Source organism: Eschscholzia californica, unplaced genomic scaffold (genome assembly GCF_041429995.1).
Source record: "Eschscholzia californica isolate CP2 unplaced genomic scaffold, dmEscCali1.0.p SCAF_5, whole genome shotgun sequence".
NCBI classification, from domain to species: Eukaryota; Viridiplantae; Streptophyta; class Magnoliopsida; order Ranunculales; family Papaveraceae; genus Eschscholzia; species Eschscholzia californica.
The window spans coordinates 47,704,812-47,725,146 of record NW_028238472.1 but is presented as its reverse complement, the minus strand read 5'-3'; the positions used below and the strand labels follow the sequence as shown (position 1 = coordinate 47,725,146).

The 20,335-nt window shown below is 36.5% G+C and overlaps 1 protein-coding gene across 1 annotated transcript; it reads right to left on the bottom strand.

The window, feature by feature from the left end:
• Nucleotides 1-9,135: 9,135 nt before the first annotated feature.
• LOC147539936 (ethylene-responsive transcription factor ERF084-like) lies at nucleotides 9,136-9,792 on the bottom strand. The gene has a single exon (XM_086643184.1). It carries the CDS (start codon nucleotides 9,790-9,792, stop codon nucleotides 9,136-9,138), a length of 657 nt encoding a protein of 218 aa, XP_086499310.1.
• Nucleotides 9,793-20,335: the final 10,543 nt, after the last annotated feature.

Sequence of the window (20,335 nt, the reverse complement as noted above, 5' to 3'; positions counted from 1 at the left end):
ATTCACAACAAGGGTTTTGATTCCTATCCCAGTTTTTAGCCTCCTCTTAATTTTATATTGGAGAGAGAGAGAGATGAGAGAAGGGGGAAGAAACAGAGTGGAAATCGTGTTTGCCGGCTATAGAACAGTCCAAGTATATTGAAAGATGTTCATAGACACGGTTTGGGTTTCCTTATGACTTCAGAACTTGTAGTGAGTTGAATTTTGGAATTTCCAAGAAATAATATAGAATTATTTTCTTTTTGGCCCCCTATGTTGTGACCAGCTTTCTTTTTAGCCCCTTATTTTTCGTAAATTCAAATTTGGTTTCCTTTCTAAAACTCCGTCAGTTAACTTTGATGAAGATGTCACAACTACCCTTCCTATAAATATATTTTCAAAATAAAATAAATTAGAAAGCATCTTTCTCCACCTCACATCTCTTTCCACTTCACGTCTTTTTCCACTTCACCTCTCTCTCCACCTCACCTCTCTCTTCTCCGGAGAAAGTTGTCGGTCGCCAGCCGGAAAATTTACCGGGCGGTGACCTTTAAACATAAAAAAAAATATTCCCTCTCTTTATCTCTCTAAACACTTCGGCGAAGGAGACCTCGAAAGTCTGTTGAACCAGACCTTCAGGATTTGGTGAACCATACCTCCGACGAAAAGAAACCCCTTCGCCGGAGTGTTTAGAAAGAGAGTAAGGAGATAAATTTTTTTTTTTTTAAGGTCGTTGGCCGGAAAATTTTCCTGCCGGCGACCTTCGTCAGAGAAGAGAGATGTGGGGTGGAGAGAGATGTTTTCTAATTAATTTTGTTTTGAAAATGTATTTATAGGAAGGATAGTTATGACATCTGCATTAAAGTTAACTGGCAGAGTTTTTAAAAGGAGGTCAAATTTGAATTTATAAAAAATAGGGGGTCAAAAGAAAAGCTGGTCACAAAGTAGGGGGTCAAAAAGGAAATAACTCAAGCATAGGTCTCTTATTTTGCTTTTGGACCTAACCAACTTTCCAACTTTTTAAAGAAGAGATGCACCTACCGAAAATCTAAACTGATTTTGGAGAGAACAAATGTAACGGCCCAATATTTTCGGGATTTAATACACAAATTTATATAGAGTTGACGCGCAAATTACGATTGCTGATTTAGGTTTCTCTCTAGAGTTGGCTTTGAATTTTGGTGGCCAGTCATTTTCGAACTTCTTATGGTGATATTTCCTGTTATTTTATGGAATAGAATCTCTATCTGATTTCCTTTTAGTTCTATATTACATATTACATTTCTTTATTCATAAAAGTATCCAGGTGTTAGCTATTTGTGCCAAATGATATTCAAACTAATGTCATCATACCTCTGCAATAAGTAGATAATGTTGTTATAACAAAAACAACAGAGGTTCTCTCTTGAAAGGAGTTGCATAGGCTCACCTAATATATACTTGAGAACTAACTGCAACCGATTATTTTAAAAAAATAATTTAATATATTTTTTTGTTGGAGAGACGACTAGAATTTTTTTTGGTGCAATCTCTTGATTTATTCGAAACTTAAGATCATGCGGAAGAAATGTCTTTATTCACTAATTTGTTTCCGTCCGAGTAAGTGACAAGCAAGTTTCCTCGATAATTTGACTAATATAACATAAAATTGTGAATAGAGAGACAATGAGAACTAAGAGATTAATAAAAGGATTAGTCATACTAAAGTCTAAAACATAGTAAACTTAGTTTACATGGAGTCGTTACCTTATCTCGAAAATAAGGATTTGGGGCCTTGGAGGAATTGTGAAACACAAATACACTAATATAATAAATAAAAATAGGCCAGTCGGTTATTTTGGATAAATCTAGTTGTCCATTTTTGTTCGGAGTTTGATAGAGATTACATCTAATGGATGATATAAAATCATTTTCATGTAAGTCCTCTCAAAATAGAGGGGTATAGTGTCAACAATTAAATCAGTTAAAAATCTCCCTAAAATATCTCCCAACATCTCATGATTTCTCTCTTATCCTCTCACTTTTTTCTCTACCTTCCGTAACTTCCCACTCTCCCTTATCTTTATCTTCTTTTCTTTTCTTCTTTCCCATAAATTCTTTTAAATCATTATCTTTATCTTCTTCTTTCCCACAAATTCTTTTAAATCATTATCTTTATCTTCTTCTTTCCCACAAATTCTTTTAAATCATTATCTTTATCTTCTTTCTTCCTCACATAAAATGTTGTTTACTGGCGTAGCCAATAGGTATCTGTCGCGTCCGTAGGACGCGGCGGAAACCTAGTACACTATCAAACTACGAACATAGTTATAAATAGCCATAAAACTCATCCTTATATTGATTCATTTCAATCCGGCCCCAATTCGTCAATAATTCAAAATTTGGTCTCATATTTGTCTAGCATTTTAGTTTGGCCATCCAAGGACCAAGATCATGACTCCACTATGCGAACTCAACATTTGATATTTGATTTCCCTCTTTATCTTTATTTCAAAAGTATTACTCTTTGAGCTCTAATATTTTTCAATCTTCTTCTTAAGCTTCTATCATGCTCCTCCCTCCCTCCCACCACCACCAACACCAGCATTTCCTCAGCCATCTTTATCTCTTTAGAATCAGAAAACTCGTGGAGTTCTATGGGGTTTCAATTCGTTAAATCCAAGGAATTTTAAGGGGTTTCTAATCTAAAGAGAGATGAAGATGGTGGTGGTGGCTATGGTGGGAGGAAGGTGAGAGGAAGAAGAACGAGATAAAAAAAAAAAAAAAATTAAGTTGATCGACGTCGTCAGGCGACTGACTGCTCATTTCGGCAGGTTAGAAATAGAGAAGTGACAAAGAGGGGAATAAATGATTAGCTGTTAAGCTTGACTTGCGGAATCATGGTCTTGGGAGCCAAATTGAAACACTTACCAATATGAGGCCAAATTTTTTAAGGGAAGTTTTATAAGGCCTCCCCAATTTTGTTAAAAGGCCTCCCCATAAGCCATTTTACTTGCTAAATTATCACTGAGGGGAGGCCTTTTAAGAAAAATGAGGGGGCCCTATAAAATCTCCCATTTTTTAATTAATCACAAATTGGGGGACCAAATTGAAATTAACCCATTTTTTTAACCTCTTGTTTTTTTTTTGTACTTAGGCTTCTTCAAACATGGGTGAAAGAAGGGGGGCTAGGAAAGATCCTTAGAGACATTAGAAAAATCCAACCGCATATGGACCCAAATCAATGGTTTCCTTGCTAAGGGGGGGGTAGTGGAGCAAGACTTTCGCGGACTCTTGAGAGTCCGCGAAAGTCTGAGGCATTCAAATCCAGACATTTGAGAGTCCACGAAAGTCTGAGGCATTCAAATCCAGACATTTGAGAGTCCACAAAAGTCTGAGGCATTCAAATCCAGACATTTGAGAGTCCACGAAAGTCTGAGGCATTCAAATCCAGACATTTGAGAGTCTATGAAAGTCCGAGGCATTCGATTGTAGACAAAATATGTCCCAGACTTTGGTGGATTTCATAGTTTGATGAATTTGTGAAGGATTTGGGACAAATTTGGAAGCCAAAATGTCTTTCAAAAAACAAGAGACATTTGAAGTCCATCATGTGATCAAACAACAATAATAATATTAAAATAATAAATGTCTACCAAATGTCCATCAATGTCCACAAATATTCACAGATATTTACGGAAGTTGAAAAATATATTTTTGAAATGTTAGTATAAATATATTATTTCATGTGATTAAACAATAATAATAATATTAAAATAATAAATGTCTACCAAATGTCCATCAATGTCCACAAATATTCACAGATGTCTACGAAAGTCGAAAAATATATTTTTGAAATGTTAGTATAAACATATTATTTCATGTGATTAAACAATAATAATAATATTAAAATAGTAAATGTCTACCAAATGTCCATCAATGTCCACAATATTTACAGATGTCTACGAAAGTCGAAAAATATATTTTTGAACTGTTAGTATAAATATATTATTTCATGTAATTAAAAAATAATAATAATATTAAAATAATAAATATCTACCAAATGTCCATCAATGTCCACAAATATTCACAGATGTTTACGAAAGTCGAAAAATATATTTTTGAAATGTTAGTATTAATATATTATTTCATGTGATTAAATAATAACAATAATATTAAAATAATAAATGTCTACCAAATGTCCATCAATGTCCACAAATATTCACAGATGTCTACAAAAGTCGAAAAATATATTTTTGATTAGCACAAATATAATATGCATTACACATTTTGTCAATGGACTCAAGATCTTAAAATGTCCCCAGGACATTTTGTCTATGGATCAAATGTCTTGAAATGTCTATAAAGACATTTTGTCTACAAACTCTCAATGTCTTGAAAATGTCTATGAACACATGTTGTCTATAATAACTCATCCGAAATGTCTTGAAATGTCTACGGGACATTTTGTCTATGAAAGTCTGTGAAAGTCCCGCTCCACTACCCCCTAAATTTACCTCAGGAAAACAAGGGGCCTTTAGAGCTTTCCAATTTCTGTTAGTAATTCAAAAGCCGGAACAGTATTCTAGTGGGATATTTAGAGGCATCCTATTCTTTAAGCGCATTTGTCGAGCTGGGTTCTTTAAATTGATCATGTAGTAGAATTGTTTAACCCCAGAAGAAAGTCTAAAGAGAAGTTATAATTAGATATGAAGTATATGATAAAACCAAAAATGAATAAAAGAAAATCTGATTTGATAGAAGTAGGTAGATGTCTTCGGGGTTAAAAAAAAAATTAGACGTGCCAAAATCTGGTCTTACATCATCATGATTTGGCCAGGCTCTCGGGACTAGATATATCCATGAGAGGATGGATGTTTAATGCTGAAAGATCGAGTTTCCCACTTTCCCACCTATCTAGTTTTTCATGCATATTTCTTTACCTAGCTAAAGGCTAACTTGGGCAAGGGTGCGGCCAAAGGCCCCCGACCAAACCGTTGTAGGGTCCCGGATTAAGTACAAATTGTGCTATGTTTCATGTTCCCTGCGTAATCCAGAGACCCACAACATTTTGGTCGGGGGCCTAAGCCCCTCCCACTGGACAAAAGCGAAGGAAAAGGTAAATAAGAAAGGGGTCTAAATCTCTACGAGGATGTAGTCAATCAAGACTTTAAGTGACATTCATATATTTCATGTCTATGTACATTTCTATTGACAATGGAGATTCCGTAGTCTTTCTTGGATTATCATTGTCATTTCAATGACATCTCTATTGACATTACATAATCCTTATGAATGTTTATTGACAATTTTCATTGACATGGTATGAAATTTAATAGATTTTATGTCAATAAAAATATAATATGTTGTGATAAATAGATTAATTATCAATATGATATTATTATATTTTTTTTTAAAATAAAAACTTCATATAAAAGATATTATTATAATATTTTTTATATTCTACTTTTTATTTTATGTATACCTTTTCATACAGGTCAATAAACGGTGAATTCCACCTCCACAACGAATTAAACATGCGACCTCCAGATTTTGGAGCGGATGCGCAACCAGTTGACGATACAATTAAATATTTGCTTATTAACATAATATCAACAATACATTATTCTAATGGTAGTCTTTACGCAAAAAATCTCTCTCTCTCTCTCTCTACTAACCGCATCTATTTTTCTCTCCGTCTTCTTGATCTGTGGCTCTCCGGCGAAGGGTCCTCCCTTCGCCGGATCCTCTTTTTTCTAGACTATTAGTAGTTTTATTAGTTCCTAGGGTTTTCTAGATCCATCGTTATAGGGTTAGAAATGCTGCGAAATCGGAGTCGTGATCAAAGCTCAGATCTCAGTTCTCAGGATGATCTTGGTTATAATCAATATTTGGGGGCGTCAATGGTTAATCGAGTAACAGATAATGAAGAAGAAGGAGAAGGGGATTCATTCGTGTTCTTTAGACCATTAAAAGATCGAAAATTAGCCCTAAAAATCCAGACATCGTCAACTCATGCAGATTCATCATCAACGATTATCAATTCTCTCAAAAGATTTGAAGGAAGAATACAAGCCGGAAATAACTCGTCGGAAACCATACAATCAATATCCAACAACTTTTCAAGATCGATTAAATGGATATCTCTTCACTCGATCCCTTTCACTTAATGGTGGCGTCAGTTTTGTGGTGGTGTTTTAATGAAGATGGTGGTGGTGTTTGGAGATGGTGATAATGATGGTGGTGGTGTTGATGAGATGGTGGTGTGGTGGTGGTGGGGGTTCAGTGGTGGTGTTTTGTTGCAGACGATATGAAGGTGGTGATGGAGAAGTGTGGCGGCGATGTTGATGATGAACCGACGGGTCTTCTATGGTGGCGGCGGTTCTCCAGTGATGGTGGAGGTTTGTCGGTGAACAAAGGCGGTTTTCCGGCGGCATTGAAGGTTTACGGGCGATGGTTATTTTAGTTTTTTTCAGTTATTTTTGTCGGCTCTTTAGGATCCTTTTGTCAGATCTTTAGGGTCTCTTTTCTCGGATCTTTAAGGATCCTTCGTGTCTGTGTCTAGTCCAAATTTTTTTCCCTTTATGAGGTACTTTGCATTTAAAGGTATGTAACTCTCATGAAGTCTTCAGAGGAGAGAAATTATAAATTATCATCCATGTAACATCGTGATTTTATCACTTAATAATGGATATGTTTCCCTTGGATTCAAAAAAAAAAAAAAAAAAACAATACATTATTACGTACCAATATAATAGTACATATTATCGTTATCGGGATGGTGTAATTGGGTCAATTGGATTCCGTCAACGTATATAAGACGGGTTACGACGTGCATCATATATCTTTGAAATTTGAAGATGGATTTTGAAATATTAAGATACTTTTGAAATATAAAAATATATCATTTTAAGTGATAATAATAATAATACTCCTGTAATTATTATTATTAATTATTAATTAAAATAAAAGCCACCAAAATGTCAATAAAAGTCACTCATTTTTTTGTTGACAAATTTGACTCTCTTTTTACACTAGAATCCATCGAATTGTCAATGAAAGTCTCAATCCACAAAAGTCCATGGATTTGCGAATACCAGAGATTCACAGACTTTGGAATGTCAATGATCGAATGCAGCGGACCTTCGCGGACTTTAAATGTCAGTTATTAAATGCGTTGGACAATCCCAGAGTTAGATATGCTGTGATTGAATGTTACAAACATTCGCGAACTTTGGAATGTCATCCAAAGTCATCATTGACTACCCCTCCTAAGATGGTAGAATAATTACTTAGCATAAGGGAGGTAAACATATAATAAAGTTCAATGATAGTTTTATCAACGACCTCTTTTTCCTAAACCCTCACCCGAGTCGTCTGAAGGCTCCTCATGGAGCTGAGCAGTTGTCGTTGGACTAGTCGACTGAGGTCTAAAATTTAAACTTTGGATCTCAGCAGTAGGGGCGGGGCCACTAAGGGGCCTGTGGGGGCGCATGCCCCCACAAGCTCCTTAGATACCTTCTTGTCTTCTTCATAAATGGAAACTAAACCTTTTTATATGGAAACCATTCACCCTATATAGCCACCCCATATTAACCAATTAATAGTCTAACTTAAGCCTATTTTGGAAATAAATCAATTCCTAGTAATTTTCTACTTCAAACTCATACATTTATTAAGATCCTTAAGATAAGATCAGAAAAAGTTTTAAAGGCGCTTCTCATTCTTGTTAAAAGAGTCTCTAAGTTAAAAGTACTCGCAAGTCCTAAAATTAAAAAAACGCTCTTAAGTACGATTTTGTTTTGCTCAAAATCGATAGACTCGAGACTCAAGATTCAAAACTACCATTTTCTAGCGAAAGACAATGAAACCACATTTACCAAGTCAAAGAGAATGCGTAACAAGAAGGGCAAGATGGCGTTGTCAAAGCTTTTCTAAGATCAAACAACAACATATTAATTGAATTTTTTTCCAACGTTGTCGTTTTTTAAATATGGTAAGCTTTTGTGTGACTTAAACTTTTTCCTTTAAGGCGACCCAGGAGGAATTCAACACGGTAAATTAAAATGTTATGAATAAATAAATAACGCTTTATTTACTTATGATACTTTTTTTTTACAATGAAAATGTGCCCCCAGAAAAGAAATTTTCTGGCTTCGCCACTGCTCAGCAGACCAGCATGAAGATGTTCTTAGTCTTCTCTTGAGATTTGGGATGCTATGTTACCCTAGCAAAGACGACCTCGAGAATTCTCGCATATATAAGTGAAAATAAAACTGTCATTTTTTTCTATCACCAATGGGATAAGTGGTTGGGGCACCCACTAGATTATTTTAAAGATTTTTAGGCCCAATAATATTTTTTGAGATGGTGGTTTTTAAACTTGTTCATAACTCATGTTGATATGACTTTCAGCTTTCAAAGTTCATATACGTAAAAATAAAAGCTTTTAAATCTTGTATATCAAGTATTGATATGGAGGACAACTTGTAGCCAGCCAGCCCCAAGGGAAGTCTCTTATTAGAGCATCAAATCACCAACCTGTCAGTTTGGATATACAAACTGCCCCTCGAGTGCACTTAGAAATCATTACTTTCAGATTCTAGAAAGGAAAAAACAAAGAGTAATTTACGGATTGAACTTGACCACATGGACAAGACTGCTCCTTCAATTACTTCTCCTCCTTCAATCTCCCGGCTTTTACTCCCACTTCAACACCCATCACCCCACCTACCACCTAATATCTCTCTCTCTCTCTATCTCTCTAGATTTTTTTCTTCCTCATTTCTTTCACTAAAATCCGTCTTAGGTGGGCGATTTTGAACAACCCTAACTTCTATTATTAGGGTACTGTTTCAAATTAAAATTTCAGATGAAATTATGGGATGAAATTACGAGAACCTAAACCCTAGAAAAATGAAATTACTCCTTTCTTTCATTCATCAAAATGTAATTAGTTCAGATTACTACTTTTTCACTTTATGCATGAACACATGCAGATCAAACACCAAGGTTATTATAAACTACCAGTACTATATTTCATTTTAGATACCATATAGTGATATACATCTAGAGAGAGAGAGAAAGAAGTATAACACTTGAGAGACATACTAGACTGCCTATAGGCCTCCCAAAAAAGAAACAAAACAACTATTTCAACTTCCATGCACCTAGCTCCTAGATGTTATCATGACAACCATTACTACTAAAAAGATGAGCAACTGAAGTAACTGAACATCTTCTTCTAACATGAACTACTCTAGGTTTACTACTATTCATTTTCTTCTTCTCATGTGAAGATGAATCGACCGAAGATGATGAAGAAGATGAACAAATAGGTACTGGTATATAAGTAGGAGGTGATGAGAAATTAGTTCTAGCTTTAGACCCTCTTAGTCTTCTAGCTGCCGCATCATATGCTCTAGCCGCTTCCTCTGCCGTATCATACGTACCTAACCAGTGTCGACACCTACCCACTCTGTCACGTATCTCCGCCGACCACCTCCCCCATGGTCTCTTTCTAACTCCTCTGTAGTTTTTCTTCACACCCAGACTCGTACCTGCAGTATTCGGACATGCTAAACTTTCATTACAGGTATCGTTGATTGGATTAGGGTTTTTGTTGCCGAATAAAATGTGATGACCAACAATAGCTTCGATTCCGTCAAGAACTAATGGTGATGATTGATAATCAGAATCACATTTTCCATGGGTTGGTGTTGTTTCAAGAACATGGTTAGGGTTTTGAAGAGATAGATTTGATGTTGTGGAAGATAAACCAGAGATAGAATGAGGGAAGAAAAAAGAGTCATGAAAGTTATTAAAGATCACCATTTTCCTTCCTTCTGTTTTATTTTGTTATTTGGTTGTTTATTGTAGAGCAAAACAGAGTTGAAGGGGAGGAGGTGGAAGTTGAAAAGTGAAGTTTGTAGTAGTAGTACTTAAATAGGAAGAGATATAGAGAGAGAGAGAGAGAGAGAAAGTAATTATGATATAAAATCTGTTGATAAATGATAGAGAGAGATTGAGAGAAATAGAAGAAGAGAGAGGGAAGGAAGATATTGGTGTCATTTTGAATACGACCACCCACGTCCATCTTAATTACATGCTTTCTGTCCCTCCTCCCTCCCTGCCAATTTCAGATGGGATACGATTTGCATCATCCCTCGATACCCGTATCTTTCTTTCCTCACAAGACATTTCTACCCCTTTACCCTTTTTGTAACAAGGGACTTGCGGGTGAGGAAAAAAAAAAAATCGAAAACCCGAAATTCGTCGTGGGTATCCGAAATCCGAAGGCGGGTTTAATCTGAGGGATACCCGATTAGACGTGGAATTTTGGCCCAAAAATTCAGAACCCGCCCATGACTGTCCTAGTCCGCAGGGTCCGTGACCGTCCGATGCTCGAAGCGGTTACTTGCCGACCGAAAGAGCTTAAGCAGACAGACGCGGGCATATGTCCTTACTCGGTGATCCGACCGAGTACGCCCGCTTATATAGTCCGCCGACCGAACCCGTCCATACCAGTCCTTTTATCCTTCCCGTTATGATCGCCCTCCTATATGATTGATATTAAGCCTTTAGATTTGTAGAGTTAGCTACAACCGTAAGATTTCAAGAGTAAAAATATAAAACCCTATAAATCACTTTTCTTAATATTGTCTTCGCTTCTCTACTTCTCTAGTCTCTCTGTCCTCCAAAATTTCAATATCGCATTAGTAACTCAAAAATTCACAATACACCGACCGTAATCCATGAGAAATCTCAATGGTTATCTTTTAATTTTGTATTGATTTATTTTTTGGACTTGTAAAGTGGGAGTTTAGAAAGTTGTATTTAACTACTAAACAAATTTAATTTCGAATAAAAATTTCTTTATTTGTTCATTAGTGACCGGTGCCGTCCGACCGATACCCGATTTGCCCGACTATTAAAACGGTACGGACGTACACTTTGTTGGAGAAAAATCTGAAATGTCCGCCGTTTTGTCTCGATGTCCGAGTGGACACTTAAGACTTGTGCTCGTTTCAACCAGACCGGCTGAGTTAGTGTTCGTTTCCCGCCCGTCCGGACCAATTCCCACTCCTAGGGGTGGGAACCCCACTGGGTTGGACCTCCACAGGTTATATCATTCATCGAGTCGGACCAGTCGTGCTTTGAAATTCTCTGTCCATTTGTAGTTTTGGATTTAATTGAGCGGGTTTAAAAAATTTAGTATCCAAAATTCGTCTACGTCCGTCGAAATCTTTCGAGTTTATCGGGTACCGAAGGTCGGGTCCCAAGTTTCTATTAAAGAATATTTAATATCTAAGAATTTATTAATCTATTTTATATATCTTTTTATCGGTTCACCATCATATTTTGTCACTTTAATCACCACCATGAAATTTGTGATCCACCACCACACCTATATGTAAAAATGTATATTGTTATGTATTTTATGTAAAAATGTATACATGCATGGTATACACATATACCCTACATATAAATATAAACACAATGTACACCAGTACTATCGGGTAAGCGAAAAACATTATTAAGCGGGTTATGTCGGGTAAATACTGATGGGTCGAGTTCGGGCGGAATGTCGAGTATCACTTTAAAACCAGAACCCAACCCGTTTGTTCCATCGAGTCGGTCAGGTTGAATCTGCCATCGGGTTTCGAGCATCAATGGGCTCTAACGGACTCGGGTGTCCGTGACGGATTTCGATGAAAATGTTATTTGACAGTATTACTCGTATTTTCTACCTTTTTTCAAATTAGTTGATCTTTGTAATAATAAGTTGAACAAATGTAGTTGATGAAGCATTTACAGAGACTTAATTAAAGCTGTGAGTGAGTTGATGCAAGAGATTAGAAATGTAATTTGCTTACGTGAGGATGATCTTTGACGTATATCTGACGACCTCCTTGTCGCATCAATCATTTGGCCCCACGACTGTATCTTGTGGGTAATCCAATGAAATCTACTGCTAATTATGATCACTATAGATTCCCAATAGACCATTTGTAAAAATAAATAAATCAAATACCATTCAATTTTTTCACAATAAATGGGTTTTTTTTTTTTTTTTTTTTTTTTTTTTTTTTGTCCGTGGCACCTTAGTCGTTTCAAGACATGGTTTCTATGCTCAACAAAAAAAAAAAAAAAAAAAAAAAAGACATGGTTTCTAATTTTTGTTGAAGTATTGTATCTTCGCATTTATCCCACAGTGAGTGTTGACATGAAACAACGATACTCCTAGATGCCAACTACTCGTAGCTATACCGATAAGAGGTTTAGTCTTATAGTTTAGGCTTTAGAGGTCAAGAGTTCGAGGTACGCTGACCATTCAAAAAAAAAATATGTCCTAGATAGATTTCAAACTTCATTAGCATGTTATTGGAGATTCTAAGTTTCAAATATGACCGTTTATAGATTTGTCTAATCATTTAATTGCCATGTAATATCAGTGTTGCATAAAACTCTTAGAGTATTTTTTTTGTTATGTCTTTTTTATGTTTCTTTATATAATCTTCAAAAGTTCGTTGTTTCGCAAAAGAAACTCCAAATAATATCATTATATGATTATATAATATTGACAAAATCATGAATTTACAACACTCAGATATGATATGAGGATCAAACGAGCATAAATACTGTTGTAACTTTAACAGTTGCATGTATCAAAGTCATAAAATTAATGTTAAGTTTGTGATTACCTAACTCAAAACCAATGGGTAATGAACACTTCTATCATGTGTGCTATCTGGGAACTTAGTAACACAAATTCTTGATTATTGTTTGAAGACTTTTAGTGACGGTTTGTAGTTCCGGTGGCAACTACCTTTGGTACTAGTATGATACCGTTGGAAAAAGTATCTCTTCTTACAATTCCTTGAAATATGAGCGAAATAATTCCATTGGAGGACAAGTTTCTACAAAAAGTCTGCTATATACATATTTAATGACAAAAATATGCTAAAAGATTGTCGAAAATACTAACAATTGGAGGGATGTATAGGAGTGTGAGGTAGCGTTACATTCTTGCAGTGGTCACAACAATTACAAAAAGTGGAGGTTTAAGGACATAACGGAAAATCTTTGGGGCATAAAGACTCTGTAAACTAACATTGACTTAGGATATGCTTCCTAATCTTCATCTTATCCCTCTCTCCATTTCTCTGTTTCACCCTCTCTATCTCTCTCCAGTTATCTGTTTCACCCTCTTTATATCTTTGTCTCTTTCTCTATCTCCCACTCTCTTTATCTCTTTCGCGTTCTCCCTCTCTCTAACTTTCTCTGTCACTATCTCTCTAGCACTCTCTCGCGATCCCTCTCCCTCTCTTACTGTGTCTCTCTCCTTTTTTCTCTTTCCTTCTTTCACATGCACAGTTCCGAAGGGAAGTGTCCCTTTCGCCGGAACCAGACCCCGAGGAGAACTTCTGAAACCTTCCTCAAGGTCTAGGGTTCCTGTGTTCCTTAGCAAGACCGAGACGCATTAAAAGAGAGAGAGAGAGATTTACAGAGCGAGCGAGAAAGAGAGATCTAGAGAGATAGAGGTATTTACAGTGAGAGAAAAAAATTATAGTAAGAGAAAGCGAGATCTACAATGAGAGGGAGCTAGAGTGAGAGAGATAGATAGAGTGAGAAAGAGCGAGAATGTGTGATTGGTGGTCGGAAATAGAGGTGGTGGTCCGAAGTTTTGGAATTGGAGAAAATGAAGATTAAGGGGTAATTTTGAATCAAGTAAATTTTTGCGGTAAAGAGAGAATTATGCCCCTTGAGTCAATATTGATTGACTAAGTCTTTAATAAAAAAAAAGTTAATACAAACATCCAAATAAAAAAAAATATTTTCTTTTTAACAAAATAATTTTCCTTGTTGGTAGCAAATTTATTAAATGATTTGCTGTTAACAGTTCTTCTAACCAATACTGAGGAGGAAGGCGGGCTTGTATTAGAAAGGTCCGAGTAACATCTAAAACATGTCGGTGCTCTGATACCCTAATGGATGAGATGTTTTTCATATATTCAAAAGAGGTTACAAGAGTTTTATATAGACTAGCTTATGAGAAAGTAGGGCAACATATAAAGCAAACCCTAAATTACTTTTCATACCATGATCTTATGTAACACAATGCAACATTTAACATACTCCTATACTATTAGTTTGGACATGTGCCCATAAGTCACATTTTGTTATAGTTTTCTATTTGACTAGTCAAATGTCAAATTTTCTCACTCTTTATATTATTTCTAATTTGAAATAGAGATGTATTAATTCCATGGGAAAACCAAGTTGTGTACAAAACATCCTCAATGGAAATAATGCAAGATCCTCTCAAATTTTGGGATTGTTGGTGGAGGGGTAGAAGTCAAGATTTTGGAAGATCGATGGGAGACAGAAACTTGGGTTAGTGTGTGTATAAAATATTTTGGGGTCATGGTTTTTCTCGACCTTGTCAGGTTGACACTCTCTTGGTCCCTGCAGTTTGTGAAATTTGGAACATAAAAACGTTGATCAAGAAACTCTTTCTGTCTGCTCGGAATTCAAGTGAAAAAGCAAATATCACACGTTCTACAAAGTAATATTTATTTACATTCATTTGACCAAGTTAATATATTAAGATTTCCCTACTATATTTGTTGCTATCGATCCATATATTTTATACTGTTTTATCTTTTGTCCAAAAAAGGGCATGCAGTTTTCTTGTAAATACTGTGGTGTTCAAACTGAAGTTCATTTGAATTACTAGGTCAATTGAGATCTCTTGTGAGTGACCATGTCAACTATGGTAGGTGCAGTGTGTTGAGAAAAAAAAAATGTCTTCAATAAAAATAACAATGTTTTTTTATTTATTTTACGGGCGATTTGTTACTAATGTTGTTCAAGCCAAACTGTCATCATTCCTACCACGGAAGGAAAATTTTGGAGTCAAAGGCGAATAGAAGTTGGATTAGTGACATCGTTCGAAATACAAAAAATTTGCACCTATCAATCTTGAATAGGTGTAGGAAAAAAGAGATTAACTCCGTTCGACTGACATAAATTGGTCGTCTGAGCCAGAGAAGATTGGGACCACCACTATTTTGTCACAAAACTTTACCACCACGTCGGTACCTTTACCACCACGTCGGTAGTGGTCTACGACCTAGAGAAAGGTCGACTTGGCCCTGCTATGGGCGAGGCGAGTGGTCGGCCCTGCCAAGGGAGTTCCATGGGGTGGTCGACCTACAAGAAATTCAATACGCAATCTCAACATTCAATGCGTTTTCCTAAATAATCTCACTTTCCAATTGTTCATTTTACCAAATTCAACGTTAGCCAGATTAGTCTATTTATATGTTTCGATACTACATCAAGATGTTATTTGTAAAAAATATTTTTGTTGGTTAAATATTCACATTTTATTCATGAAATGGTTTAAATTTGTATTGTTTAGTAGAAAAATCATTCTATTAGATCGAATAAGTATTTCGTAGCCAACAACTAATAACTTGAGTTGACAAGCCATATACTCCTAAACTTTGGAGGTCCCAAGTTCAATTCCCAGACTAGGTGGGAATCCATGATTTATTGAACTTGAATGGTTAAAAGTATAAATAATATTGCTAGTTAGATGGGCTTTAAGCCATTAATTTAGTTAGGCTTTAAGTTCTTCAAGGTTTCAATTCAGCGGTAATCGTGTTTATCACATCTTTGATGGATTAATGCCTTTGTAATCACTATCGTAATCAATTTTCAAAGAGAACAAGAAAAAGTACTTCGTATCAGAATTGAGAATACGTTTTTTCTTGTGTATCAATATTTGTTACGCCATTCCATTGACTTCTTTCCACGATAGCCTACGATTAAAATAAAAACAATTACCACTGTCGTAGGGTTTAAACAGTTGTTTTTTTCCTAACGGCTTAGTAGAACAACACAACATTAAAGCGTTCATCTATTCGTACACTCGATACCACTACAAAAATTTGGGGTCCGTCAAAGTTACACTCGCAATATAAACAAACCACAATCAAAATCAAAACAAAAACACAAAAACAATGCACCATAGTTTCATATGGAGAATCTAAAAGAGAAAATCTATAGATGCATTTCCAAGGTCTGAAGGAGAAACTCCCTCACGCGTGATCAACCTGATTTCCACACATTTCCTTAGTCCTTGGACTGAATGAACAATTTCTCTCTCTTATTACCTAGCACGAGGAAGAGCTTTCTTGGATTTCTTTCTCTCTCCTCTAGATAGTCCTTGTGGGAGAGGAGACTTCTTGGGTCTTGAAAAAGAAATCTATGAAACATGTCTAAAATAAAAACAAAAAAGAAGAGAAAAGTCGATTACTATTTTTTGTACTTTTCTTGTTTGTTACGTGCAGTGTAGGACAAAATACCACTATATCTTTTGCCCTAATTTGTTACTCCTCTTTCAAGGTGACTCAAAAAGCAAAGTAAAACAATTGACATTGAAGCATGATCTAAAGTGACTTGCCATTTTGGTGTTCTTTTTTTAGTAACCCATTTTTAGAAAGTGTCTTAAGTTTCAGACAATCTAGTCTTATAGATACTTATGATTTTGTAATGATTTTAAAATATTTGAACAAGTAAATTCTTGCTTGTAGATTCATCACTGCAACTCCTATTAAACTTTGGCCAATCACAAAATTTGAGTTAAAAGTGTAATGATCACATTGTGTAGGTTGAGTGTAAGAATGATTGTATTAGAAGAAGTAAACTAACATAATAACTATATATTGTAAACCACTGAAGTGAGAACTACAACAAGATATTGAAATTCTATCTTTCCATGTTATTATTCTCTTGTGAGAACTTTAATGGCCTTAAAGTTCTGATCTTTGTTATGATGTATAGAAGAAAATCAAAGTATTAGAGTTGGAACATATACTAGATTATCAGCTTGCTAGGTTCTCGTATAATTCCCATTCCCGACCACTCAGCTAGATAACTAGATTTGTGAAATCTTATTTTGTCGTATCATGACGTGAATTATACAACCTTGTTGTTCTCATTCGTCTAAATGACTGATTCAAACTGATTCAAAACTCACTTATGTATCGTTTAACAACACCGAAATAAGTAGCTTTTTTCATTTATTAAGAAATAATTTTACTACAATCAAAAGTACTTATTAATTTGATTGTCAAAAAACACGTTACACCTAATCTTCGTTTAATATGGGAGAAACCAGTCTGGAAAATCGAATTTTGTACAAAAAATAGTTCAGTTGTTTGGTTCAACCAAAAGAATGTGAACCGAATTCCATAAAGAAAAAATGTTGGAATATCAGATGAAGTATTTTACCATCTAAAACATGTCAAAGGTCTATCCCCACCATCAACTTTATGGGCTCCGTCTCATCCCCTATTATTCTCCCGTTCTCCACCCACACGAATCAATTGCATACCATAGGGTTCTTCATTAAAGTCGACTTTGGGGTTTTCCACGAAAATTGCATATCCTGCCACAAAGCTCGGATCATATGGAAAATCCTAAATCTGTCTCTCTCAATCTTCTCAACTGATATCTGTGAAAAGGTTAAACCTTTGAATGATAAACTCACTCGAGTGTGACCGAGTGAAGATGGAGGAGATGATCTTCTCGGTTGATAACCGAGAGAGAGTGAGAAGGATATTAGTCTCGGCTATAACCGAGAGAGTATGTGACAACTCTCGGTGAAGCCGAGAGTGATGATTATGATGCTCAGGTATAACCGAGAGAGAGATGAGTGGAGCTCTCGGTTATAACCGAGGATTGTTGATGATGATCTCGGTTGAAGCCGAGAGATGAAGATCGGTGAGCTTGTTGGTTGTTGTGTGAGAGAGAGAGAGATAGGTAAATACCTTGTTTATTAACACTACAACTTGTATATTACATTGTGTATGGATCTCTTTATATAGGTTTACATGATAGAGTTTAAAAATAACAAAACTAATCTAAACTAATCTAAACTATAATCCTAATATCTAAGGAATCCTAGTTGTAGTAGGATTCCTATTTGGACCAAGTCCACTCGGTTTGGCTGAGTGGAGTGGACCTTCCAACACTCCCCCTCAAGTTAGAGCGGGAATGGAAGTAACGCCTAACTTGCCAATTATGTTCTTGAACGGTTCTGCCCCAAGTGGCTTTGTGAAGATATCCGCTAACTGATTTTCTGTACTGGTGAAGCGTGTGGCAATGACGTTGTCTTTAATCTTTTCACGAACGATGTGGCAATCTATCTCAATGTGTTTTGTACGTTCGTGGAAGACGGGATTATCAGCAATGTGGAGAGCGGCCCGATTGTCACAGTAAACTGTCATCGGGTCAGAGTGGTCGATTCCAAAATCAAGTAGTAAATACTTGAGCCATTGTAATTCGCATGTGAGGATGGCTAAAGCTCGATATTCTGCTTCTGCCGAAGATTTGGCAACTGTGGGTTGCTTTTTTGATTTCCAGGAGAGAGGGCTGGATCCCAACATTGTGAAGTATCCAGTAGTGGATCTACGGGTTGAAGGGCAGCCAGCCCAATCTGAATCACAATATCCTGTAATATGGAGAGAGCTGTCTGCGGATAAGAAAACTCCTTTATCAAGAGTACCCTTCAAGTATCGTAGAACGCGATGAGCTGCGTCTAAGTGTACTTGGCTAGGTGTTTGCATGAATTGACTGAGGTTGTTTACAGCGAAGGTGATGTCCGGCCGTGTAACCGTTAAGTAAAGTAATCTACCTATGAGACGACGGTAAACTGACGGATCTGGTAAAGGTGTACCGTCGGTGGGACTGAGACGGAGTTTTTGTTCCATGGGAAACTTAGAAGGACGTGCAGCGGTGAGTCCAGAATCTTTCAAAATATCAAGAGCATATTTCCTTTGACATAGAAAAATGCCTTCTGATGAGCGAGATACTTCGATACCAAGGAAGTACTGTAGACGGCCCAGATCTTTTAGTGAAAAAGTTTTATTTAGAAATATTTTTAACTGGGAGATAGCATGATCATTATTTCCCGTGATAATTATATCGTCTACATAGACAAGGACATACATTTGAGTGGAGTGAGATCTAAAGGTGAAAAGAGAATAGTCACTTTTACACTGAGAAAAGCCACGTTCGATGAGAACGGAGGAAAATTTGGAAAACCATTGTCGGGAGGCCTGTTTGAGACCATAAAGAGATTTATGGAGACGACAAACTTTAGACTCCCCCTGAGATGAAAAACCGGGGGGTAATTTCATGTAAACTTCTTCATTAAGATCGCCTTGAAGAAAGGCGTTATTGACATCCAATTGATGGAGATTCCAACCTTTAATGGCGGCAAGCGAAAGAAGGACACGAACGGTTACTAATTTAGCAACTGGAGCAAAGGTGTCATTATAATCCAACCCTTCGATTTGGGTGTAGCCTTTTGCTACTAAGCGGGCTTTATATCGTTCTATGGATCCATCGGATTTGAATTTAATTTTATACACCCATTTGCAACCGATGGGCTTTTTGCCGGGTGGTAAACCAGTGATTGTCCAGGTTTTATTTTCTTCCAAGGCTGAGATTTCCTTGGCCATGGCCTCTTTCCAATGAGGGGACTTCATTGCTTGAGTGAAAGAGGTTGGTTCGGTAGTTGATAATACCGAAGAGAGAAATTGTTGATGAGAATTTGAAAACGAATTTATGGAAAAATAGTTCTCAAGAGGATATTTTATAGTGTTTGTATTGGAACACACATAGTCATCAAGATGACTAGGTGGGCGGCGAGACCGAACTGGTCGGCCGGAATCGGCAACGACAGAGTCGGAGCTCCTGTCGTCGGAAGAGGGGTTCGGCAATGAGGAATCATTGCTCGGTGGTGGGTCGGACTGTTCTGGAGGCACACCAGAACCGGGATCCCCATCACGGTCTGCTGAAGGATATTAGTCTCGGCTATAACCGAGAGAGTATGTGACAACTCTCGGTGAAGCCGAGAGTGATGATTATGATGCTCGGGTATAACCGAGAGAGAGATGAGTGGAGCTCTCGGTTATAACCGAGGATTGTTGATGATGATCTCGGTTGAAGCCGAGAGATGAAGATCGGTGAGTTTGTTGGTTGTTGTGTGAGAGAGAGAGAGAGATAGGTAAATACCTTGTTTATTAACACTACAACTTGTATATTACATTGTTTATGGATCTCTTTATATAGGTTTACATGATAGAGTTTAAAAATAACAAAACTAATCTAAACTATAATCCTAATATCTAAGGAATCCTAGTTGTAGTAGGATTCCTATTTGGACCAAGTCCACTCGGTTTGGCCGAGTGGAGTGGACCTTCCAACAATATCTGACCACAAAGCTTCCATAGGAGATTTTGTCACGCACGAAACTTTGATCATGGCAAGATCAATCTATGCATATCTTGCCACAAAG

Bases quoted from the DNA above. Each gene is read 5' to 3' on its own strand.
- LOC147539936 (XM_086643184.1), bottom strand. From the start codon at position 9,792: ATGGTGATCTTTAATAACTTTCATGACTCTTTTTTCTTCCCTCATTCT.